At 36.2% G+C, this 26220-nt stretch overlaps 1 protein-coding gene across 1 annotated transcript; it reads left to right on the top strand.

Annotated features, from left to right (window-relative positions):
- The first annotated feature begins 103 nt into the window (after nt 1-103).
- Nucleotides 104-24813, top strand: pla2r1 (phospholipase A2 receptor 1). Its single transcript, XM_043252023.1, has 30 exons — nt 104-713; nt 3662-4045; nt 5493-5666; nt 6276-6440; nt 6934-7047; nt 7743-7889; nt 8716-8904; nt 8982-9139; nt 9396-9506; nt 11474-11586; nt 12091-12260; nt 12841-13049; nt 13182-13327; nt 13641-13725; nt 13879-14011; nt 14163-14198; nt 14287-14447; nt 14663-14718; nt 15037-15134; nt 15225-15361; nt 16405-16522; nt 16609-16721; nt 16791-16926; nt 17845-18083; nt 18163-18349; nt 18433-18564; nt 18650-18772; nt 19488-19664; nt 21398-21433; nt 21691-24813. Exons 1-30 carry the CDS (start codon nt 443-445, stop codon nt 21906-21908), a joined length of 4536 nt encoding a protein of 1511 aa, XP_043107958.1. The 5' UTR covers nt 104-442; the 3' UTR covers nt 21909-24813.
- The last annotated feature ends 1407 nt before the right edge of the window (nt 24814-26220 follow it).

Raw genomic sequence — 26220 nt, 5'->3', positions numbered from 1 at the left:
TGCAATGATAGATCTTATAATTTAATATAACTCCGACTGAAAGAATGTCACACACACCTAGGATGTTTCGAAGGTGAGTAAAACACGGCCTGATTTTTTTTTTTGTGTATGTGTGTGCGTGAACTAACCCTTTAAGGCCGCATGCAGTGCTATCGAACTTTTTAAGGATTTATAAACATTTATAACATTTTTTCAAACTGTGAAAATGCATATGCGATGCTTTGTGCAGCCCTAACCAGCGTGAACCCGCCTTTCGGTGTAACGTAAATCGCTCGAACGAGGACTTTTTTAATAGAATATTTAATTACCGCCATACTTTGATCCCTTTCTGGCCAAATGCGTGCTCAGATACTGCGCGCTCGCGCACCGGGAATCCAAAACGCGACGTTTTGTTTTGTTCGCGTCGCGTTCAGAGCAGACGGGGCTGTAAGAGGAGAGGAATATGTTTTGCCTTTTACTGCCCTATAGAGAAACTAGTGACGTAGGGAATCCCAAAACTCGCGGAAAGTGTGGCGAAAAACAGGCTGCAGTCCCCGCGGCGCGCTCATCTCCAGTGGAAATGCGAGGACACACTCGAACTCTCCGTATTCGCTTCCACGAAGCGCTTTATGTCCTTTATGCGCTGTTTCGTGTCAGTCATTTAGCTTGTGCTGCTGCGGAAGTGTCGGACAAAACTGAAGTTTGGAACAAAACTCAACTTCTCGAGCTGTACAGTAAGTGCAATCGGCCCGCGCGACGTTTCTGTGTTTATGAAACGATACATTCCTCGGTGGCACGAGCGCCTGGGTTTGGTCGGGAGCAGGAGTTTGTCGTGTAGATGAAGTGTGCTGTGATCTGCGGGTTGCATTAGTATGTAGAGCGCGTAGTCCGGCTCTTCTCTGTGAAAGATTGGCCGTGGCGTGTCATTCCTCGAATGGGATCAGCCCGCAAACGCTATTATTTCAGGCTCAAACGGGACGGTAAGATAAATATGTCTGGTAATGCGTTTTGAGGACTTACGCAACTGCTGCCCTTGTCTTGGTGAAAGTTTGCTGCTCGCAAACAAACCGATAGGCGGCTGCTCATCACATGATGCAGCTGAGAAGCAGTTTGGACAAAACTTTAAACAGTGCTCTTTGAGCTAAAGAATATTTCCACTGCAGGTTTCATTTTGTGCAAGCGCGTACCTCATCAAAGGCCAGGACACAAAAAGCTGTGTTTTTCTGAAAAGTTACTGAACACATGTTGACCTTTGGGACAGCGTGACCCAGACAGAATATGTTTGTCACAATGAAATCTGACCTAAGTAGGCTTCCCAGGTAAATGCAAATGGTTGCACGAGTATGACATGAAAAAACTCATGAAAATCCAAACCATTTTTGAAGAAAAATGTAATAATACATAAAAAATTCACATAATCCTTTGTAAATACAGTTTTCATCTATCTATCTATCTATCTATCTATCTATCTATCTATCTATCTATCTATCATAATTGTGCAAAATGTACTCTTGTTCCGCATGAATTTTTTTATTCTGTAATATTTACTTGACACGTATGCACACTAATGTAAATAATTGTAGCATAAATAATTTATTGGAGATGTCGGAAAGGCACAGATACCTATATTTCAGGCAAACATCAAAGTTCATATAGAACAAAGCGCATATTAAAATAAGTCAAACTTTTTATATCAGCATGTTTGTTTTTTTACGGCGGGAAATAAACAGTACATTAAATACAATAGTAAATAAAATAATAGTACACAGTACAGCAGTAGTGCATAATTGATAAATTCATGTACAATCTAGTGAATTTAAAAAGGCACATAATGAAGGCAAACATCCATCAGTACCAAAAATAGGCCTAAAATTATTTTAAAAGAATCTGTATCCGTTGACTGAAAGATTAAAGGTTAGATAACATATCTTTTCTGTACAATTAATGAGCGTTCAGTGCATTATTAATCATGTTTTTGTAATTTGCCACGTTGTCCCCATTTCTCAAATGGCCGTAAACTGAATAGATCTCGCAGACAATACAGTATACCGCATGACTTCTCCTTTAATAAATGGAATGTCACAAGTATGACCCCCACTGAAGGACACAGTGGGTTTCTGAAGTTTGTCCAACAGCCTAATTCGTTGCAGTCCAGAGCATTTGCATTTACATTCATGCATTTGGCAGATGCTTTAATCCAAAGCGACTAGCATTGCATTCCAGGTATGCATTTATCACAATGTGTGTTGCTTGGGAAGCCGCGTTGTGACTCCCCCCGCTGGTTATAAACAGGGTCAGCGGAGGTCAGCACAGACATAAACACACACCTACACCCTCGCTCAGACCTACAACAACACGTTCTACATGCCCCATTTGGGTTTTGCGGTTACAGATGGTTTTATGATATCACATAGCAAACAATTAATCTGTCACTGAGATATTAAATGCAGTGGAACTCGTTCAGTTTTATTTCAAGAAGGAGGAGGAATGCAGGTAAAGTAGGACACGTTCACCCTAAAATGAACTTCTGTGTGTTTTGATCTCACCAGAAGATTTTAGAGAGTGTTCCCAAAGGTTTTGTTAAGACAATGGTGTGCAAGACAACACTGGATTGTCATTATATGGACAAAAAGCAGATTTTTCTAAATGTCAAAATTATTAGCTTGCATATTATGAGCATATTAGCTGTTTATTAGTATGTAGAAAGCACACGTGAATGCCTAATTTTGCCTCATACTGTACCTAAACCTAACAACTACCTTACTATTTATTAATAACTGATCAAGAGTCTTTTGAGGCAAAAATCCATAGTTATTATAGTAAGATATACAGTATGTATACGCATACACACACAGGCTATATAAAAATAGGAAAAAAGGTAAAGAAAATGCTAGGATCATTAAAGTTACAGGATATATTACAGGATAGGGCTCCAAATTTGAAAGAATAATTCAGGCTTCTCTGTCTGAGTCAAATTTTTTCCATTTCAAGATCGTGTGAGAGAGAGTAAGACTGAAAATATTGCAGATAAAATGACACCTTTGAGGCATTATTATGTGCTTAATAAGCACTAATAAATGGCTAATATATTAGTAATATGCATGCTAATAAGCAACTAATCGATGCAACCGTAAAATAAATCGTTACTCTTAACTCATTCCCTGTATAATCTAATTATAAATATCACAACCAGAAAAAGTGTAATGCGTAGCATCCCTTTGAAGTTTGACGATTCCCTGGCTTGTGTGTGTTCGACTGTTTGAGAATATCTTTGTCTTCGTCCTGTATCTTCAATTACTCTTTCGTGTCAACGCCCACAAAAGACCCTCAGCCTTGACGTCTCTGAGAACTCTGAAATATTAAGCCCCATTCTGTGGAGGTGAAACTGGAGATAGCAGCTCTATCTTTCTATCTGTTCGCCGCATAATCAGACCTGTCTGATACCTCAGTGCCTCTGAATGCCTCCGAATCTCCAATATCACTCGCCTTTATAATCTAACATGGCTCTGCATGTAAATGGCTATATAATACTCCTAAAGAAAGGCTTTTCCCACTGGTCAAAAAACCCCAGGGCCTCACATCTCTCAAGTGTATTTGATACGACGAGAAAATAGCTTTAGCTTGACCAATTCAGAAATTAACATGTATGGCTTTGTTGGGCATCTGTGTTTGTGCGACGCAGGTAAAGGCGTTTTCCGGTTGGAGAGCGTGACGCTGAAGCTTTGCCTCGCGGCGGATCCGTCCGGTCTGTCTCTGGTCAGCTGTGAGCCCCCGTCTGCCGCCCTGCTTTGGAAATGGGTGTCCCGGCACCGTCTCTACAATCTGGGCACCAGTCGATGTCTAGGGATCAATTCGACCAAGCTGGTGCAGCCTGATGTGGGCGTCTTCGACTGTGACTTTTCCCTCCCGAGCATGTGGTGGCGCTGTGGGGGCAGCATGTTGTACGGAGCGATGAATAATAAGTTAGCGGTGGTGGACTCTAAAGTGGTGGTGAAGAAGACCGCTTTGCATCAGTGGAGGATTTACGGGGCGGCTGGTGAAGGGCCATGCTCTTACCCATATGAAGGCAAGTCGTAAAACTAATATCAGTGATGAATCAAAAGTAAAAATATACTTTAAAAACCAGGTCACACTAGGAACGAATGATAGTGTTCTGTTTTTTTTTTAATTAGTGTGCCTGCCCCTTTAAATGTTTAAATTTTTAAAAAGCAGGCAGCTTCTGATTGGCTGTCAGTATTTTTGGCACTAGGTCATGGATTGTTAACAAACTCCATTGTTGGTTTGAAATGACTTGAAAAATATATCCCTACAAAAAGCCATATGAACATTTCCAGTATTATTAATGTCAACCTTATATTCAGTGGTGATCCATTTGCCATTAACAAGTGATATTTTAAGGTAAATGTTAACAGCAAACAACCATAAAAACGACCATAAAAAAGGTGGCATACATAAAAATCATACTTTTTGGACAGTAAATGTTTAATAAGTGGGTTAACTTAATACATAACATCTAGCCCCAATAAAATTGACTACTTGCCCCAAATGGACATTTATTAAAGACGAGAAATAGTGTTGTGTAAGTTTGCATTCAGTTATTAAAACACACACAGATTATCTGGAAAAATACTTTTTATTAGCAGTATATTTACATACTGAACAACTTTTTACTAACAATGTTGTTCTTGTTTCATTATCACATATCACATAGCTTATTCTTATAGCGATTGAGAACGATTATTAAAATTTTGTACTTATAGTTAAAGCTGTAATTATCATCCTTTGGTGCGAATGGCTGTTAAAGTTCTTAGGCTTGTTCTTTTAGTATTTATGTTGTTTTAATATATATTTTCAAGTTCTTTAATGTAATGACTATAAAAATACAATTCAATGTAACCATCACATAAATAGTTATGCATTTTTCATAACACATATAGGATTTGTATAATGTTATATATAAAATATATTACAATCTTATATACACATTAATCGTTAATTTAGAAAACTTTTTTGTTATTTTTTACATTGCACACTGAGTCTGACATTTTTTCATCTAACATATTTACGCAATAAAAATGAAATATGACCTCTTGTTGTATCTGTAACATTTACACACTGCCTCTGAAAATGTCATCCATCATAACAAAATTCAGATCAGGTTCTGTATTTTCGCATTCGTAGCTTGCATTTTAATAGGCAAGTATAACATACTGTATATACAAAAAAGAGAAAAATGCATGCAAACTCAGTGTGCAATGAGCTTTACTAATGTTTACCAGGGGCCCTCTCTATGATATCATTTCCTGTTTTGTTTTTTTCTTGAATTCTTTGGTATGTTGGTCACACCACATTACTTAAAACTAAACTGCAGTAAACCTGCTGTTTGGTTTCAACTACTGAAATCACGTTTTACTTGACTACTATAACCTGCTGCATTCAGTGGATTGTTTGATGAGGTTTTTTTGATGGGACTGCAGTCATACAGCTTCTGTTTGCTTTCTTGACGTTGACAGACATCCACACGTTACAAGGAAACTCCCATGGCATGACCTGCTCCATACCCTTCAAATACAACAATAAATGGTTCTGGGATTGTACCGCTGAGGGCAGAGAGGATCGTCACCTCTGGTGTGCCACAACTAACCACTATGATCAGGATGAGAAATGGGGCTTCTGCCCCCATCCAGGTAAAATCACAAATTGAATAAGTTAAATAGGTTATTTTTACTTTTCTATAAACTACTACGCAAAAATTGGGGGATAATTATGTAGTTTCGTTTTACAAAGTCTGACGATCTGGAGATGACAGTAAATGCATGTACAATATTACAAAAGATTCATATTTCAAATACATTTTTAAACTTTCTATTCATCAATATATATATATATATATATATATATATATATATATATATATATATATATATATATATATATATATATATACATATATATATATATATATATATATATATATATATATATATATATATATATATATTACGATTTCCACAAAGAGTATTACACAATATTTTCAACATTGACAGTAAAGAGACTGCAATGATGATGCTGCAAATTCAGATTTTGCATCACAGAAATGAATTACATTTTAAAATATATTAACGGAATATTAGTAATACTTGGCAGTTTTACTGCTTTTGTTGTATTTTAAATCAAAAGGATACAGTTTTGGTGAAACTTCTTTTAAAAACATTAAAATAGGAAACTTTGAACGGTACAAACCGGTACGCACCTGAAGGAAACAAACTGAGCCTGTCTATGTGTGTTATTTCCAGTGTCAGGCTGCAATGAATTCTGGGAGAGCCATCCTGAGCTGAATGCCTGTTATCAGTTTAACTTGTACTCCATCCTCACCTGGAGTCAAGCCCTTACTTCCTGTCAAGCACAGGGTGGGAGTCTTCTGTCCATCACACAGTCTAGTGAACAAAACTATATTACAGGTAATCACATACTCAAATGTTTGCACAGAAAGTTATTTGCTGCTAACAGTGTATAATATATATATATATATATATATATATATATATATATATATATATATATATAGAGAGAGAGAGAGAGAGAGAGAGAGAGAGAGAGAGAGAGAGAGAGAGATTAACATCAGTGGACTTAAACTTGAAAAAATGTGTATTAATACCTGATGCCTGATTAATAATCAGATGCCTTCTGATGTAACTAATTGTATATGGTTAGTTAAACTGACTAGAAAAAAGTAGTCCATGTTACTCTGTTAACAATATATACTCACTCTTCTGAAGCTATTAAATGCATTTAATAGTCATATGAACACTTTTTATGGTGCTTTTGTTTAGTTTTTTGGACCTTTTCCACTATCCACTATTATGGTACGGTAAAGAGGAGCTCATACATTGTTCCGAACATGCTTCATTTTGTGCTACATTGATGTGCCAGTGTTGTTAATGTCTCCCCCAGGAAGACTCTCAGATATGGGCGTGATGGTCTGGATGGGATTAAACCATCTCAGTCAACAGGGGGGGTGGCAGTGGTCTGATGCATCTCCTTTGGCTCTCGTCAATTACACTGCAGGTAGAGCTGACTAATAAAATAAGTTGTTTTATTAGTTTATTAGTTGTTTTATGGCCAGTATTACCTATTAATTTAACACTGCCAGTATTTCCTGTTATGCATATATTATATATCACATTAAAGCACTGAGCCTTCACTTTTAAATAAAAAAGCAGTTTAATCTGTCTTTATGTGTTTTATCACCACTTGAATTTTCATCAGAAATACAACATTTTGGACCAAAAAAAGAGAAAAATGCATTTATATTAAAGTATAATACATTCAGATATCGTATTCTATGATCTGTAAATAGTTATCTGAATGATTGAAATTTGAGTGAAAGAGTGAATTTAGGAGGTGCTTAAATTACGCTCAATAAGCAGACACTAAACCATTTTTGTAAACATCTAAATAATAGATAATAAACCAATAAGTTGCTTTCTTCTTCTGAATGCACACAAAAAATATATTAATGTGGTTAACCAAACAGTTAATGGCAGCCACTGACCTCCACAGTGTAGAAAAAAGACAAAGGAAGTTAATGGCTAACAGCAAATGTTTGGTTAACAACGTTCTTCAAAATATCTTCTTCTTTTTCAACAGAAGAAGCAAACGCATACAGGTTTGGATTGATGACATGATTGCAGAATTGTCATTTTTGTGTGAACTCTCCTTTTAAATTCCCTTAGTCAGTGTTTGTTCCTCTTCCTGTCCAGATCTGACCTCCACGCCAGTGCAGGGGAACCAGCAGTGTGGGGTGTTTAACTCCACGCAGGGTTTCTGGCAGAGTCTGTCCTGTGAGTCAGCCTTGCCTTACATCTGCAAAAAAGGCACAAAGTACAGCCGGAATGCCGAGCCGCTTGGTAAATACATGAGTGATCTGTCTGCTCATGCAACTTTTCCCGTTCATTAATCCTGCTTTTTCATCTGTCCATCCATCCATTCCTAATAGCTCTTTGTCTTTTCCTCTAACTGTCTGACTTTTCCCAGACTGTCTATCTAACTGTTTGCTCAAGTTCGGTCTAGTTTAAGTTTCGGCCCCAGCATGTAACAGCCAGTGTTACGTAAAACATGTGTCATTTTCCAATGCTCGTTACCGAAGGAAAGAGTCTGCTGTCTGATACAGACTAGTGGCTTTTGTTTCCGTGATGGTTAGTGTTGACTGTGATTGGTGGGAAGAGAAAATGAGGGCGTGTCCTGAGTTTTGCTCAAAGGAACAACAGCTGTGTCCCATCTAAAGTTTGAACTCCTGGCCCAGGCTGTGAAAAACACACAAATACACAGATTCTCACAGCGTGTGTAAATATAGAGACGGTCAGGCTCATCAGCAACAATATAAATACTAGGATTGGCTTGAGAATATAAAGTTGGCTTGTCTGAAATCAGTACCTCATATATATATATATATATATATATATATATATATATATATATATATATATATATATATATATATATATATATATATATATATACATTATATATATATTAATACTTCAATATCTTCTTCCCAGTAAATGTCATTATTTATAGCTTATCATCTCTAGCCTGAGGAGAAAGTAGTCGGTCTTTGATGTGATCTATGGAAGCTTTCAAGGTCTGATGAAAAGAAGACTAGCCTGTACTGTAGTATTTATTTTTATTTATTTTATTGTTGTTAAATCTTCTCTCTTTCTGTTTGTTTATAAGATAACTGGCAGTATAAGGAGACGATTTGTCCTACTGGTTGGTTGGATCATAATGGGTTTTGTTACCTGTACCTGGATGAGAAGTCAAGCTGGGACGGCTCTTCCAGCGTGTGCAAATCTTATGAGGCAGATCTGGTCAGCGTCCACTCCCTCTCCCAGCAAGAACTACTACTGAAACGGCACTATGTTGGTTGGTGCAAGAGTAAAATACTTTTTTTTTTTTCACTTTTTAGTGTCATTTTTAAAGTTATATGTGGGTTGTGTCAGGATCCGAGTCTAAGGTGTGGATCGGCTTGCATAAGGAGGAAAAACTTTCATCAGTCCAGTGGTCAGACGGCTCTCCAGTCACATTTACATCCTGGAACTCTCAGGAGCCTTCCCACAGCCATGGCGACAAACGAATCTGCGTCACAGTAGACTTAAAGGTGAGATCAGAGGTCAGATTTATGTCATAGGACATTAGTCATAAACCGAGCATGCAGTATGTGGTCAGACCGCAGCTGTGTGAAAGCTGAAAAGGCAAGATCTGACTTCAGAGGCAGCTTTATCCTGGATAATCAGATGCACAGTCACCAGTTAGTCAACCAGCAATCTAGGCATCCACCGGGTCACATGACAGATCTGACCCGTTTGAGCTATCTTTTCCATACTTGGTGAAAGACTCTTTGTGTACGTGTTTAGGACAGCAGATGGCAGTTTGATGATTGTGAAGAGGAGCACGGCGCAATCTGTAAGACCTCAGGTCTTGTCCCGCAGCATCCGTCTGGAGAATGGGATGAAGGATGTCCAGAGGTGAGAGCGTACTTAAACACACATATTCTGTGAATAGAAATGAAAGCCCAAGAAGCCCAAGCGTGGTCTTATTGAAGGACAGCAAAGTAACAAAATAAATCAAAGATCAACTCATATTTGCTTATGTTTTGCTGTAGCTATTAAAAATCAGCTGAATAAACATAAATAGATTATGTAGTTTTTGTATTTAAATAGTATTTATTTAGTTATTTAGTATTTATTTAGTTATTTATTTAGTTATTAGTAGATTTTGTTATTAGTATTAGTAGTTATATGAAAATAAAATAACATTGGACATACAACATTGGTAACCAGCTGAAATATAAAATCAGTTTGAAATATAAAATCTAAACTAAAATCTAGACTAAAATCATTAAAATAAAACTGAAATAATAATAAATTAATGTTCTATTTAATTATAAATAAATATATATATATATATATATATATATATATATATATATATATATATATATATATATGCTAGCAAAAAAACACCTACATTGGTTAGTGACTCACTTTGAATCATTCAAACAGTTGATTCAGTTTACTTTATAAAAGAGAAAAGGCCATGAATAAAGTGATATGTTCACCTAGAATTTATTAGTTTAGTTAATAAAAACGTAATTAGCTACAGTTTAGGTTGGTTTGTCCAGCATTACCTGCACCTATCGTTATTTTATTCTAAATAACACTTTATTTTATTTTAAATAAACTAATGATTTACACTAATGATTTAAGTTCATGATTCAAAATAAAAGCACAAACAAGAACAAAAAAAAAGAAAACAAAAGTCCCCCAGGACATGCCATTCAAAATACATTATTTGAGAAGGATATGAATTGAGTGGAAAACTGTAAAAGAAGAAATCAGATTTTTGCCGTCTCAATCACGTGTGATGGGCTTTGTGTGGGGTGAGGAGGCAGACAGGCCGTGTGTCTGGAGCGAGGGTGAGAGAGGGTCACAGCCTGAGAACAACAGACACATTCAGATCTGTTCTGACGCTCTGTTTCCTCTATTACTGGCTATGAAAAAAGACGACTGCAAGAAGCATGAACGTCATGAATATGGCCAAACAGAGAAAGGACACTTTTCAGAGATGCACACGTGCCAGCGCACGGTCATGTGTGTGTCACACCCACACTCACTCAGCTAGTGGACAAGCGTTGATTGTCTGCTGAAATTGTTTTATATTCTACTAAAGTGTAAAATGGTGAACACTTTAAGTTTATGTATATATATATATACATATTAGTCGATCATCCGTTATCCAGCTGTGTCTGTCTGTAGCTGTTAACATGCTTGATTCAGTTTGGTCCAGGTTTTCTAAAGGACTCTGAATTGAGTACATTGAACTCAGGGTTACTAGAGGACAGATGTGAAAACACAGCCAGATGTCAATTTCAGCTGATGCTGCGTCCTAAATGTCCAGCGACAAGCTATGTGCTAATGTATACTAAACGTAGTATTAAATAAAAAATATTTTACAGAAATTAGACTCTACTGTAAGTGTCAAAATTGTGTTTTAAGATAAAATCTTTTGCAGATAAATTTTTTTATCTGCATTCGCATTTATTATTTAATTCGCATTTATTATTTAATTAGGAAATAATGCAAATAAAATGAATATTAAATAATATGAAATATTTACAAACATTATCAACACTGTTGACATACTTTAGTTGCCCTCACACAACCACAAATCCTTTTATATTATTTTTTTATATAGAATAAAGTGTTTGTGTAAAATACATACAAATGTGTGTGCTTTGAGCAAGTTTTGTAGCACTATGTAGCTTTGGATTATTAGTGGCAGCATTCATAAAATGATAATTTTTTTATACATTACACTAGTTACTGCTTCCTGCACACTACATACTTTCTAGTGACCATTAAATACGAAATCCTGTAATGCACAATACAAACCATAACAGTTTTTTTGTGTGTATTGTTGCGTGTCTATGCAGGGCTGGAAAAGGAAGAACGAATGGTGTTATACAATCACAGATCAGGAGCAGACGTTTGAGGATGCAATGAAAGGATATTACTGCAAATCTCCTCTTGTTACTGTAGAAAGCAGGTATGTCAAAAACGCCAGGGCTGTGATACAAACTGAATTTTTAGCAGCATTACTCCAGTCTTCAATGTCAGATGATCTTTCAGAAATCCTAATATGCTCGTTTGCTCCTCACGAAACCTTTATTTGTATCAATGTAAAAAAAAAATAGTTGTGTTGCTTAATATTTTTGTGGAAACTATGGTGCATTTGTTTCAGAAAAAGAATAGAAATGTCAAAAAACAACTAATTCTACATAGAAATTCTTGTTTAGTTAGATGCACTTCATGTTGACCTCTTTAAATGCAATTTTCTTAATATTTAGATTTTTATGCACCCTTAGATTCCAGATATTTAAATAGCTGCATCTTGGCCAAATACCGTCCTATCCTCAGTACATCAAAGGAAAGCTTATTTATGTATTTTGTGGTCCAGGGTCTCAAATGAGTAGTCAGGAGATGCTTACTGTACAGATAATTCAAAAGTTCACAGCATGAAAGAGGCAGATGTGTGGTTTCTCTGCGACAGGTTTGAGCAGGCCTTCCTAAACAGCCTGATCAGTGAAAAGGGAGGCTCTGAGTCCCGATCTTACTGGACAGCTCTGCAGGACCAGAACAGAACGGGCGAGTATAGCTGGCTGATGCAGAACGGCACGACGATACCTCTCACCTACACCAACTGGAACCGACACCAACCGGGTAAGTCCTTAGAGGGTTAGTTCACCCCAAAATCAAAACTCTGTCATCAATTCCTCGCCCTCATGTCGTTCCAAACACCTTCATTCATCTTCGGAGCACAAAGAAAGATATTTTTCATGAAATCAGAGAACTAAGATGACAGCAACATAGCCATACTTTATTATGTCTGTTCTTATTTATTTGTCTGTTTTATTTTTACTTATAATTATTTTGTTAATTTGATCATTGTTTATAATTATCTTATAACATATTTTGTACTTGTTTTGGCATTCAGTGTGGACAGAAAAGTAATAATTTCATTGCACAGGAAAACTCGTTTTTTCCTCACTGTGCACATTACAATAAACATTTTTTATTTTTATTTTGGGGCGAACTAATCCTTTAAAGGGACAGTTCACCCCAAATGATCATCATGTACCCAACCTTACGTTTTTCCAAACCTTTATGATTTGCTTTCTTTACAAAAAATGCTGGTAAACAAATCATTGATGAGTGAACAATGACACAATTAACATTTTTGGATTAACTATTCCTTTAAAAATCCTATGACTTCTTTATTTATTCAATCCTCTGTCTGCAGTGAGTGGAGGAGGCTGTGTGGTGATGTCTGGAGGTCAGGCTCTGGGTCACTGGGAGGTGAAAAACTGTCACGCTTTTAAGGCCCTTGCTGTTTGCAAACAGGAAGTGAGCGGTAATGATGATACCGTAATGCCTCCGCCTCATTTAGACCCGAATGCACCATGTCCCGCGGGATGGGAGAGCCGCAAAGGCCTGTCTCACTGTTACAAGGTAGTAAAAGAGTCACTAATCATTTACTACAGCATTGAGGGCCACTGTCTCGTGTTGAATCTTTCATTTAAGAAACTTTGCTTTTCAGCATGTGCCTGTCGTTCATGCTGAGTTTGTTCGTTTGTGGTTTAGGTGTATCATGACGAGAAGATCCTGATGCATCGCACCTGGACCGAGGCTCAGTTCTTCTGCCGGGCTTTAGGTGCTGATCTGGCCAGTTTCCATCACTATGAAGATCAGGCTTTTGTTAAAAATATCCTCTCTAAGATGTTCAAAAGGTTGGTTTACACATTTTCCCAACATTCACAACTTCAATTTCCCTTATTATGGGTGCTATTATTATGAAACGTTCATATTTTGGTTTTGGGAGTCCCAGATAACAGGCTGGCATTTTTTTTTATATGTAAAAAATAATTACACTTTTAATTACTTATATGAATTAAAAAAAATACATTTATTAAGTTAAAATAAATTACATTAATTAAAAAGATAATGTAATTTTTTTTATTAGTTTATGCCATTGATTTATTTTGTAAGTCTGAACTGATTAATTAATCTCTCTCTTTTCTCTTCTTTTTTGTCTGTTTTCAGTACAGAGGGTCGCTGGTTTTGGGTGGGCTTTACTAAGAGAAACCCTCGGTCTGACGGAGCCTGGGAGTGGTCCGACGGCACACCGGTAAAAAAATTAGAGAAAAAGAGAAGCAGACAAAAAAAGCATGGAAAAGAGAAAGCAAAGAATCTCGTGCTTTGGTTGTCTTTGAATATATTATCTCCATGTAAAAACCTGTTCGTCCGCTCGTTAAATAATTGTCATGATGGCATCCTGCAGGTGGTGACCTCATTCATGGAGGATATGAATGAAGTGGACTCTCGCATGTGTGCGGTGTACAGTGACCTCACAAACACTCTCACGCCTCACTCGTGTGACTCCAAATATGAGTGGATTTGCAAGGTCCCGAGAGGTTTGTGCTTTGGGTGTATGGAAATAACATGCAATGAAATACTCATTGTCAGCTCACAGAAAGGACCAGCTTAGATTGGTTTCAAATAATAGTTGCATTTCATTGTTTTGTGTTTTATTGGAAAAAGGTGTTTGATTTTTGTTTTGCTCAGGTGTGCAGTTGGTCAAGCCGTACTGGTACAGCAGCCGTAAGTATAAACACTATGAAGGCTGATGTATAAATACTACATGTGCTGATGTTTATGATGATGACACTCGTTTGTGTTCATGGCGCAGAACATGAGCCTTGGATGTTTTTCAGAGGAGCTGAATATTACTTTGCCAGTAAGCCTTTTCCCTGGGAGTCCGTCTCCTTCGCCTGTAAGATGATGGGCGCTGATCTGGTTTCCGTTCACTCTAGTGAGGAGCTGAACTTCATCAGAGAACACATTAACAAGGTATAAGAAAAAAAAAGCAGATCAGCATATTAGAATAATTCAGCATTTACATCACAAGATTACATTTTAAAATATATTAAATCAGTAGACTGTTGTTTTTAATTGTTACACTATTTACAATATTACTGTTTTATTGTGTTTTTTAAAATAAATGCAATGCAGCCTTGCTGAGCATAAGGGACAAGGAACATATTTGTTTGCATCTTTGTTTTTAGGATTCAGAATTTTGGTGGATTGGTTTGTCGGCTAACAGTGGTCACAACGGTCTCAGGTGACTATAATAATGAGTCTCTTTTACAATATAATTCAATAAATGAAAAGTCAGTGTTTTATTTTTTATGTATAATAAGCGAAAGACAGGTCTTAATTAAAAAAAATTCTTATGACTTTTAAAGGGATAGTTCACCCCAAAATTAACACAAACAAAGATTTTTAACCCAAACCGTTGCATTTTTGGGTGAACTGTCCCTTTAAGTTCAAGATAAATAATTGCATTTGGTCCAAAACATTACAGAAGTCACACACTTTACCTTTCTGAAGGAAAGGTGAAGGAGCACAAGGTAAAGCATGTTGGGTTTGCTCTCCGCAGCTGGACTGATGGATCCGCTTTGGATTATGAGAACTGGGAAAACGGTCAATTTTCCCGAAAGACTGGCCAAAATTGCATCCAGATGTCGTTTCACTCTGGTAAACTATATATGCACACACAATCACTTAACGCGCACAGGTGGCATTGTCCGGTCTACTCAAACACTCCTTATCAATAATGTTGTGCAGGTCAGTGGTCAGCAGTAAGCTGTAAGGATCGACATGGTTACGTGTGCAAGCGCAGAACGGTGTCTTTAGTGGAGGACCCACGCGAGCCTCACTATATCGGCAGCTGCCCAGAGAACTGGTTCTACTACGGACACAAGGTTCACATACAATACACTAGAAGCTGCTTTAACAGCCTTGAAGGAATGCAAACTAGATTAGTTGTTCTCAAAGTGCATGCTCCTTTCATATTGCTCTTACAGAGTAGTGTCACTTTAATTATTTATTCATGTTTCGTATGCTTTTGTACAAATACGATTTTTGCATCCGAATCATAATTCAGCTGGACATAGTTAACAGTAGTTTTTTGGTAAAACTGTTAATATTGTCTCTCTAATATTTTCTCACTAATAAATTAGGAGGCATTAAATGATGAATGAATATTAAGCGAGTATTAAATATACATGCAATTATTTTATAGCACACTTAAAAATAAAATCTAAAATCTTTTATTTTGGTGGGATGCTGGCAAGTAAGCGTTTGTGCCGGGCAGGATTTAGCCTTTTAGCACATCTTTGAATTTGAAGATCTATGCTCACAATTCGAATGGAAATCTTATACAGTATTTCAGTTAGTTAGTCTAAAAACGGTGATTCTGCATTAAAGTGCACTAATGGGTTTTTGAAGCTACATTTGATGCGGTGTGACATTTGAAAATGAAAGGTTTTTAATTTAAAAGCGCACCGAGTATAAAGTTATTGCCTCTCAAAAGAAAGAGTCGACTCTGAACCATTGAAACGAGTCATTTTTAAAATGCTTTTGGTGTGTTAAAAGCTCATAAACACTGCTTTAAATGAAATCAACCGGGGTTTGAAAAAAATAATCATTGTTGAATAAATAGGGTAAAAATAAAAGCTTATTACAAGAAACCTAAAGTGTTTTTTGACATTTGACAACTTGTTGTTTGTGACTCCCAAAATAAAAATATGAACCTTGCATAACCAATAATAGGGGCACTTCAATAGCTAGGTCGACAATGTCATTATGTAAATGAGCTGTTTTATTTAATTTTGTGCACCAGTCATGTGCTTAGAGTATGTTTCTGTACGATATGATCTTCAGGAATAGGCTTATTTGCTTACCGTTTTAGGTTCTTGGGTTTTATTGTATCACTGAGAATTGCTTGTTTGTGATTGGTTGCCAGTGTCTGTTTCTGCATCTCCCAGCCCTTCCGGGTGATGGGAAAACCTGGCAAGATGCTCGGTCCATCTGCTCGTCCTATCAGGGATCGCTGGTATCCATAGAGGATGAAATTGAACAAGGTAAAGATCACATCTTCATTACATTATAGTTTCCGATTTTCCTTTGTATTGACATTTTTTTTGTGGTTTTTATCTTCTGTTTGAAGCCTACATCGTCATGCTGCTTCATGGCTGGTCAGCGGGGGTTTGGATTGGTGCACAGGGTCGTTTTTCCTCAAAGTGGAGCAATGGGAAACCTGTCAGCTATAACAATTGGGAGGTATGAAGACTCAGGATTTATATTAAAATTAAATTTGATTTCAGTCTTATTTTCTTTGTGTGTGTGCAGGTATCTAATTACAAATCTCCTGGGGAGCCTCGTTGTACTTACCTGTCCAACAGTCACAACTTCCGCGTGACAGGGCTATGGCAAGACGACATCTGTACTGAGAGCGTCTACGGCTTTGTCTGCCAGAAGCCGCAAGGTTTTTCATTTTTAATACATCGACCGGTATTTAACTGTGGATATGTGTTTCCTCATATTTTTATATTTACACTGCCTTATACTGCCTCAACCAAAACAATAAACCAAAAAAAAATGCTGGAAATAACCTCAAGTCAACCAAGATGTAGATGAGTTTGTTCTCCATCAGAACAGATTTGCAGAATTGCAGCATTCCATCACTTGCTCCCCAGTGGATCCTCTGCAGCGAATGGGTGCCGTCGGAATGAGAGTTTAAACAGCTGAAAAAAGCATCACAATAATCCACAAGTAACCCTCACCACTCCAGTCCATCTGTTAACATCTTGGGAAGTAAAAAGCAGCTAAGAAACAAATCCATTATTACGGCCTATTAACTTCTGGTCACTTCTGGCTAAAATACTCAACAGTCTATAATCCATAATAATTTTTCCACCAGTGAAAAAGTTTATCTCATGTTGTCCTTCCACATTAAAGTCCACATTTTTGGATTAGTCTGTGGATACTGTATTTTTCTCCTGAGAAATCAATATCATGCATAGAGGATTCATAATTTATAAGATCGTAATGATGGATTTGTTTCTTACAAACTGCTTCTTTGCACTTCACAAGACGTTAATTGATGGACTGGATTGGTGTGAAGTACTTGTTGATTATTTTAGCAGCTGTTTGGATTGTTTTGCAGCTCATTCTGACGGCACCCATTCACTACCAGTACCACCACCACACTAATTTATTCAAATCTGTTCATCTACATCTTGGATGACCTGAGAGTGAGTACAGCCAATGTTCATTAACCTTTAGAGATTTTGTTTCCATGACAAATTACTGATTTAAGTAATTTTTATGTATTTTTTTGTGACATTCTACTGGTTAGTGACCATAACACAAGGCTGTTTTTTACATGTCTACCTTGTCTCAGACATCACTAAGCGTCCTACACAATCCTATTATACGGCTTCCTCTCTGGACTCGTCCGAGTATAAGAACCACAGTTACCGTATCATCCACGGCAACTTGAGCTGGTATCAGGCCCAGAAGGCATGTTTGGAGAAAGGGGCGGCACTTGTGAGCATCACAGACCCGTTTCAGCAGGCCTATCTCACTGTGCTGATCAACAGGCTTGAAACCCCACACTGGATCGGCTTGTACAGCACAGATGTAAGGAGGCTTTAAACAAACTGTCATGTTCGATGGGTTATATTTGTATATTAAACAAGAGCGCCCTCTACCTTCATAGGATGGTCTCTCACACCAGTGGTCTGATGGCAGTGAGCTTTCCTTTACTTACTGGGAAGTGTCTAATTATTACTCAGAGGGGCCCATGGGAGATGGAGGCTGCGTGTCCATGGACATTAACGGACAATGGAAGGACGCTGAATGTGACATGCTCTTATCAGGAGCGATATGTTACATGCCTCCTCCGAGTAAGTCCTGTGTCTTTGGATTCATTTTATCAGTTATAAATAGTTGGTAACTGACTGAAATATGATTGTTTGTCCTCCTACAGAAAGCGTCGCTTTCTCTTATGAAGTAGTATGTCCTGAGACCTGGGTGAAGTTTCGTGGGAGCTGCTATTATTTTGAAACAGTTCTGTTGAAGATGACCATGGAGGAGGCGAGAAATGATTGTAAAAAGAGGGGTACGGCACTTTGGATCAATAGCTCTACCTAGTGGTGGCTTTGATTATCTTTGGGATGACTTAGCAAGGTTATTTCTTTTTGCAGGAAATTTTTCGGATGTTCTGACAGTTCAAGATGATGAGGAGAGTCGGTTCTTCCTTAAAGAGATGTCGCATCATTACCAGGGGCCCCAGAATTTATGGCTAGGAATTTTATACGACACTGACAGTAAGAGCTGTGATGTTTCATTTTGAGTAATTAATTCAATTTGAAATATATTTGTATTATAAGTACTATATACGTGAATGTATTTTTTTGAATATAAAAAAGAAGAATTTTAAACGTTTATGTGAAAAATTTAAATGAGATATAAAAATTAGATGTATAAATTATTTTTATTGAATTATTTATATATACACATTCATTATTTTAAATTTGCATTATATTATGTTAAATATTTTGATAGTTTTTTATATTTTTATTGCTATATTTAATCATTAATCATTTTTCTTATTATGAATATTATATTTATTATTATTTATATTACATATATGTATTTTATATGTATTTATGTAAAATATAAAAATGTCTTCTCACTTATATATTTTATCAATTACAAATAAATTGCATTTATTTATTATTTTCTAGTTAATAATTTATATATACATTATTTACACTGAATATTTGTTTGTTATTGTTATTTATATTGGTATGTGAAAAGTTTTTAAGTCTACATTATATATGCTGTAAATATAAACATGTGAATCTTGATTATATACAGTACATTATATAATTTACAGCATATTTATTATTTTACTTATATTATCTATCTGTCTAGTATATATAGTATATTTATACTTGATTTATGTCGTGTAATGTTTATTGAAAGTTTTATGTGAAACATGAAATTGTTCTTGACAAGTAATCAAAATGTTTATTTTAGCTGACTCTTTGACTCGACCGGACGGCACACCACTTTATTACACAAACTGGCGCTCCAGAGCTCCAGACGCCGGTGACATGCGGGCAGATTCATGTGTGACTCTGCGGGTTTCAGATGCCGTGTGGCAGCTGGCCGACTGCACTGAGGGTCTGGGCTTCATATGCAAAACCACAACAGGTAAACCACAAACCACCAGCAGAAGCTCAGTACAGTCCCCATAACTACTGCTGTAACAATACCCTAAAATTGGCCTTTGAGTGCAACATTGAGTGCAACATTTCTTTGTTGCAATCGATAAATGCGCTGTATCATTCGTGCACTGACTCACAAATTGCAAAACAAAGTATCTGTTAAAGGAACAGTTCACACACATTTGTGATGGTCGTGGTTTCTGAGAACCAAGGGGCGACAGCGATGTTTGATTTGTCATTACTACTGCCATGTATTTGCTCAGATTTCAAAGGGTCGGTTGTTTTTGCACTCTTCTCTGCAGTCCACTTATGTTATCAAGACTTTTACGTTATGGTTTTTCTCAGTCGCTTTGGAGCATTTCTCAGTTTGGAAATGACATTTTCAAAACTGCTTGTTCAACCTCCACATCATCTAGTCATTTGTGATTGCGATTGCTTGTAGTGCATTTTTGCATTCATCAGTGGTGTGCATTTATCTTATCATGATGTGCATTTATCTGTGGCTTTCTACATTTCTAGTTGTTAATACGATGCCGGTCAAAATCTGTTGTATAGCTCTTTGTGCTATAGTCTTCTCAAAACATCAGTAAATGCAAAATGATTGATCTAGTCATAAACTGTCAAACATATTTACTACACATTTCTATTAGACTTTCAGTAAATTTGACATAGTCAAATCAAGTCAATCTTGATTTTCACTAATGAAGAGAATATCAAATCAAACAATTATAAAAACGTTCTGTGAAATAACTAAAGGTGCATCTCATGAACCTTTAATTGGAAAGCTTATATAGAAAGAGGACATTACAGATTCTTACAATAGATGAACGTCCAGAATGCAATCAGGGTCAACTGCAAAGAGGAAGAAGAGTAAGGATGCGTGGTGGAAGGATACCGGGGGAAAATAGAAGGAGGCCAAGGACAGAGGCACATATCAGATTAAATAAGGGCCACTATTATGAGCCATGTTGTCAATAATGGCCTTTCAATGGCTGAAGAGTGCAGCTACTGTAAATATTAGGAGATCAACCGAATCCTCAATAATAATAACAGGCTCTTTCCATCCATATCCCACATACAGTAATGTGTAAATTTGTACTTTTGAAATGCATATATGGCATACATAAGAAATTCAGCCTTATGGATTTCAGTACAGTAAGTCATCCAAGCTGTTGCCATAGTTTACTTTAGGTAATACTAACAGAGTGCTCTGTTATATTGACTGTACCTTTTGCCTGTCTTATTTGTGAACAATGATGCAAAGACTGGTATGTTCATTGACAAATACTTTTGAGAGATTTTCAGTACAAAAACGACTTTGCAAACATTGCACCAAAGCTGAGAAAAACTGTAAAGGGGTCATTTGATGCTATTTTAAAAATCATTATTTTGTGAATTTGATCTAAAAGAATATGGTGACATGCTTTAATGTTTTAAAAAAACACAATATTTTTTCAAATACTTTACATGATTGTAGTTCCTCTCTCAAACACATTTTCAGTGATTTAGAAGCAGGTGTTTGATCTCGTTTTGCCGCATTATTATAATATCTAACATCATAGAGTGGCACATTCCACAAGCTTTGGCAGACTATTTTGAATATTAGCTGTTTTACAAATCTTACGGCCTGTTTTTATAGCACAGAGACCTCTTATACGTTAAAAGAGCGATGGAATTCTGAACGACCCCTTTAATTGTGGTTTTCTCTTTGCATCACAGGTGCCATCAAAGAGGTAGAAGTGGAGCCACTGAAAGGTTAGAAAGTCACTCGTCATGCTTTTGAGGAAGTCTAAATTTTGTGTCCCTCCCTTTTTCTATTTTTCCTGTTTCGCAACACTAACTACTCCAAAAGTGCAGACTTTGCTATTGCCTGCAGTGAATATTTGACGGTTTCAAGCATGGACTGCAGTCAGGCGTCATTTGAAAACTCGCAAAATGCGAGATGTTTTTAAAGGCTGGAACTGAAAACTTCCACCATGTAGTAAAGATCGGCTGTGTGATTCTCTTTTCAGGTGTGCACCAAGGTGTGATCTCGGCGGCTGTGTTGGTGGCCATCTTGCTTTTCGCTGTGGTTATTGGATCAACGTGGTTCCTTTACAAAAGAAACTCTCTGTGCGTCCGGAGGCTTCTGACTTTTGGCAGCGCCTATTACAGACAGACTAGTTCCCAAGCCAGTGACCAAGATGAAAATGTTTTACTCCCAGACCTAGAGACACAAGCAGGGGACTAGCAGGTGTTTGTGTGAGTGTAGATGCATGTTTGTCTTTTGCATGAGAGTGTGTTCGTTCAGTCAGGGAAACTGCATTGGGAATGATGAAGATATTTTGTCCATACTGTAGCTAGAGGAGGATATTGTACACATGCAGGTCTTGTAAAGCTCCGTAACAATCCATTTAAAAGCATTATGAAAGGGAGAAATAGGGCTTTTTTTACTTTGTCTCATTCAGGGCAGCAACACAATTCCTCTAGGATGCAATAGCTTAAATGGGCTGGTGGTTAAAGGGACAGTTTACCCAAAAACTAAAAATTTTGTCATTATTTACTCACTCTCGAGTAGTTTCAAACCTGTATGTTTTGGGTCACCATTGACTTCCATAGTATTGTTTTCCTACTATGGAAGTCAATGGCGACCCAAAACAGCCTGGTTGCAAACTTTCTTTAAAATATCTTCTGCAGAACGAAGAAATTCAACAACTACTCAAGGGTAAGTAAATGATGAGGGTTTTTTTGTTGGGGTAACTATTCCTTTAAGTGCGCTTTAATATTTGTCAGGGCCTGTTCACACTGTCACAAATGTTTAGCATTAAAATTTCACACGCAATTTGTTTGAATGACACTACAGTTTCACTCTCTGATAGCATGTTGCTCTTATAAATATTGAAGACGCTAAGCTTTACGTTTCTGACACCCGCTTTTCATGGAAAGGAAAATAAGCTAGTTTTAGACTGTTGTTGTGAAAATAAGCCACCAAGTCGTAGTTTTATATGCGGCCACAAGAACAAAAGCATAACTATTATTGTTTGTCTAGTTTTCTGCGCGGTGCAATGGAGAAGCATGAAACATTCGTCTTTTTGTGAACAGGCCTTTAAACAGTCATGAAAACGAAATGGACCCTGTTTACTTTACAGTGCGCACGGTATAAAAAAGAAACGGTCTGTTGAAAAGTATGTATAAAAATTACTGAGTAAACCTTCAATACAAAAAATTAATCAAAATATAGTAATTTGCTCCACCTCTGAAACTAATTTCCTTTTAGATGACATCACTAAAGCCACTTACATTTTAACCAATGATTGTGTGCAATAAAAGGGGGAGGAGTTAATGATAATCCACTGTAAACTGTTGTGTGGAGCAGACACTTTTAACATCGGGTAACTTTTTGAAACATGCATCGCTTTAGGAAAGTAAAAGGGGTTGCGGGTGTCATTTCATGATAACTTTTAAGTGTTACTCTTTAACTTTTGCAACGATTCAACAATGCAACTTTTGGATCTCTATGATCCTCCTATCCAGGGTGACCTGCTCGTTTGAAGTCTATTAATAGTTCATCTACAGCAGGATGCTTGTTCTCACAAGTAGTTTGTTCTGGTTAGAACAACAAACTACAATCAAAAAGAGCCCACGGATGCAAAATAAGCCACTGCACACCAAAGCGAAGCCGAACAGCTTGGCCATGAATAAATGTTTACCTTGCACCGCTGGTGGTGTTATCAGTATTACAATCTTATTTTAGTATTGTTTTCTCTCCTTTGATACCTGAAACCGGTTTGATCCGAAACATTTCTCTTAGGATTACGTGTTTGTTCTTTATACGCACCATGCTTTTGCACAGCTCCCAGAGCACCAGAGCCGTGTCCGTTCTTATTCTAGCCTTTAAAAACGTTAAACCCTTTAAGTTTAAATCCTTAATCTTCATTTTGCTTCTCTGTGTTTTGCTGATCGTGCTTCGCTGACTTCTTGCATTGTCATAACGGAAACCATTAGTGCTTCATTGATGAATTTATTCTATTGCAAAAATGTGAATTAAGAACATTGTTTTCAATCATCTATTGTTTCTCTACAGTTTTGGGAGCACACACGAAGTTTGTACAATTACACGCTTTGTGTGTTTCAGAAATCTGTATTTCCTAATCAGCCAGGATTATAAAACACCCTTGCGTTTTACTGTTTTTGAATCCATTCAGCCGGTCTGGCAAAAGCACTTTTAGCATAGCTTAGCATAGATCATTGAATCCAGTTAGACCAGTAGCATCGCGTTCAAAACTTACCAAAGAATTTTGATATTTTTCCTATGTAAAACTTGACTCTCCTGTAGTTATATTGTGCAGAAAATTGCTAATTTTCATTTCCCACTGGTCTTGGTACACAATATAACTACAGAAGAGTCAAATTCTTTGGTAATTTTTAAACGCGATGCTACTGGTCTAATTGGATTCAATGATCTATGCTAAGCTATGCTAAAAGCGCTATCGGCAGACCCGGAGATTGGCTGAATGGATTCAAAAAAGGGAAAACCCAGCTTATTAACTCTGGGGGAGTTGGAGAATGAGCCTATTTCCAAAAAAGCGGAGTGTTCCTTTAATGAATGTTAGAACTATATGTCAAGACAATCAAGGCTTCATTGTTTAGTTTTAATCATTGACACAGATTTCATATATTTGCAATAAGTTTGATAAACAGTTATATTTGAATATACAATAAGTTCTTTCCATTCTTACATTTTGTATTACTGTAAATCTGTGGGTTTGTGTGTTTTGCTGTATACGTGTGATTGTGTTTTAAAGGGTCTGCCTAGTCTTACTGTGTTATGTTTCTGTGTAACTTTTCAGGGGGTGTGGGGGTTCTTCTCTAATTTTCAAGAACACTTGATCAGTTTAATGTGACCAAATGTATTTTCAGTGTTTCACCTGATATATATTTTTTTTATATTAAATTCTCCACTTGAACTGATCGTGACTTTTGAGCAGAGAACCGGAAATGTATGCAGTGAATCTATAATCAAACACACAATTATAAAATACAAATGAGAAACAAATATTTTGTACCTTTTGTTTAAAAAGTTAGTTATATTAGTCGCAGGCTATGACAAATTTAAGAAAACAACAACACAAAATAAAAAGCTCAAGTTAAAGTCATCTAAAGTTATAATGTTTCTTGTGAAAAATTGGCTTTTAACATTAAATACAACACAAAGTGCAAGAATGTCATAAAATGCAGTACTGTGCAATTTATTATAGATGATTTTGGAACACAAAACCAGTCATAAGTAGCATGTGTATATTTGTAGAAATATCCAACAATACAATGTATGGGTCCAAATTACTGATTTTTATTTATGCTAAATATTTTGGGATATTAAGTGAGGATTGCATTCAAGATCAAGATATTTTATATATTTCCTACCACAAATATATCAAAACTTAATTTAATTAGTAAAATGCATTGCTAAGAACACCTTTTAACAACTTAAAAGGCAATTTTTTCAATATTTAGATGTTTTTGAAACCTTATTTTCAAATAATATATCAGCCCAATATCCTAACAAACGATACATAAATGGAAAACCTATTTATTCACATTATTGACTATGCATAGCCTAAATGACACAGATGATGCAAAAAAAAATTAATGAATAAATAAATTAAATTACCCATATGACTGGTTTTGTGGTCCAGAGTTACATATAAAAAAAGCATTTGGCAATAATAACAATAATAATGAAAAGTCTTTTAAAAGTTTTTAACATTACTTTTAATATAACAAAGTATTTATATTGAAAATATGAAATATTTGAATCCTCTCTTTACTGACAAAAGCAGTATGAAATAGGAAACAAAAACAGCTAAATACACAAAGGGTGTGATGAGACCACAGATCATATATGGGTCATTCTACAGAAACACAGAAATATTACAATTGAAAAGTTATATCTGTCAAATAAATCAATGTGTTATTTGAACAACTACACCTTTTGAGTCATCAGTATGGAAATATTTGCTATTAATTAATTATACAAAATTCCAAGCACCACAAAACTGCTTGTGCCCACAGCCATGCTTTATCTTGAGGTCAAAAACTTTTTTTTACCGTTTAAAGAACATTGATGCGTTCATAACTATTAAATGTATGATATAAATGGCATAATAAAACAAAATGCTGCCTAAACGTAAATATATAATGAAAACAGTGGCCTGCTGAAGTTGTGTCACTGGTGTTATCATTTAACAAATTTAAATAAAAGTCACACTGATGACACCATTTTAAGTCTACTGTTTCTTTTTAGTTATCAGACATTTTCTCATTTATCTCACGATTTCATATGAAGCTTTTATTTGACGTCACTATTTATAGTTAGGGAATTGTTAAAAAAAAACAAAAAACAAAACTATAATACAAGTGGATGAAACTACTTTATTTAGTGAGTATACCATCACTGACAACATTTTTTTTTTTTTTTTTTTTTTAATAAATAAAACATGTTCTCTTCATTTCTTCTAATTATTGTTCTGTAACTGACTACATCTGCTGAAAAAAAAAATCGA

Source organism: Puntigrus tetrazona, chromosome 11 (assembly GCF_018831695.1).
Source record: "Puntigrus tetrazona isolate hp1 chromosome 11, ASM1883169v1, whole genome shotgun sequence".
Lineage (NCBI taxonomy): Eukaryota > Metazoa > Chordata > Actinopteri > Cypriniformes > Cyprinidae > Puntigrus > Puntigrus tetrazona.
The sequence above is the reverse complement of the archived record's forward strand: the minus strand, read 5'-3'. Positions and strand labels throughout refer to the sequence as shown.

What these genes read in the sequence shown, in the direction of transcription:
- pla2r1 (XM_043252023.1), top strand. Translation starts at nt 443, where the DNA reads ATGTTTTGCCTTTTACTGCCCTATAGAGAAACTAGTGACGTAGGGAAT. An exon ending in TGAACAAAACTATATTACAG is followed by an intron (nt 6,441 to 6,933) that starts GTAATCACATAC and finishes TGTCTCCCCCAG; the next exon opens with GAAGACTCTCAGATATGGGC. An exon ending in TCGGCTTGTACAGCACAGAT is followed by an intron (nt 18,084 to 18,162) that starts GTAAGGAGGCTT and finishes CTACCTTCATAG; the next exon opens with GATGGTCTCTCACACCAGTG.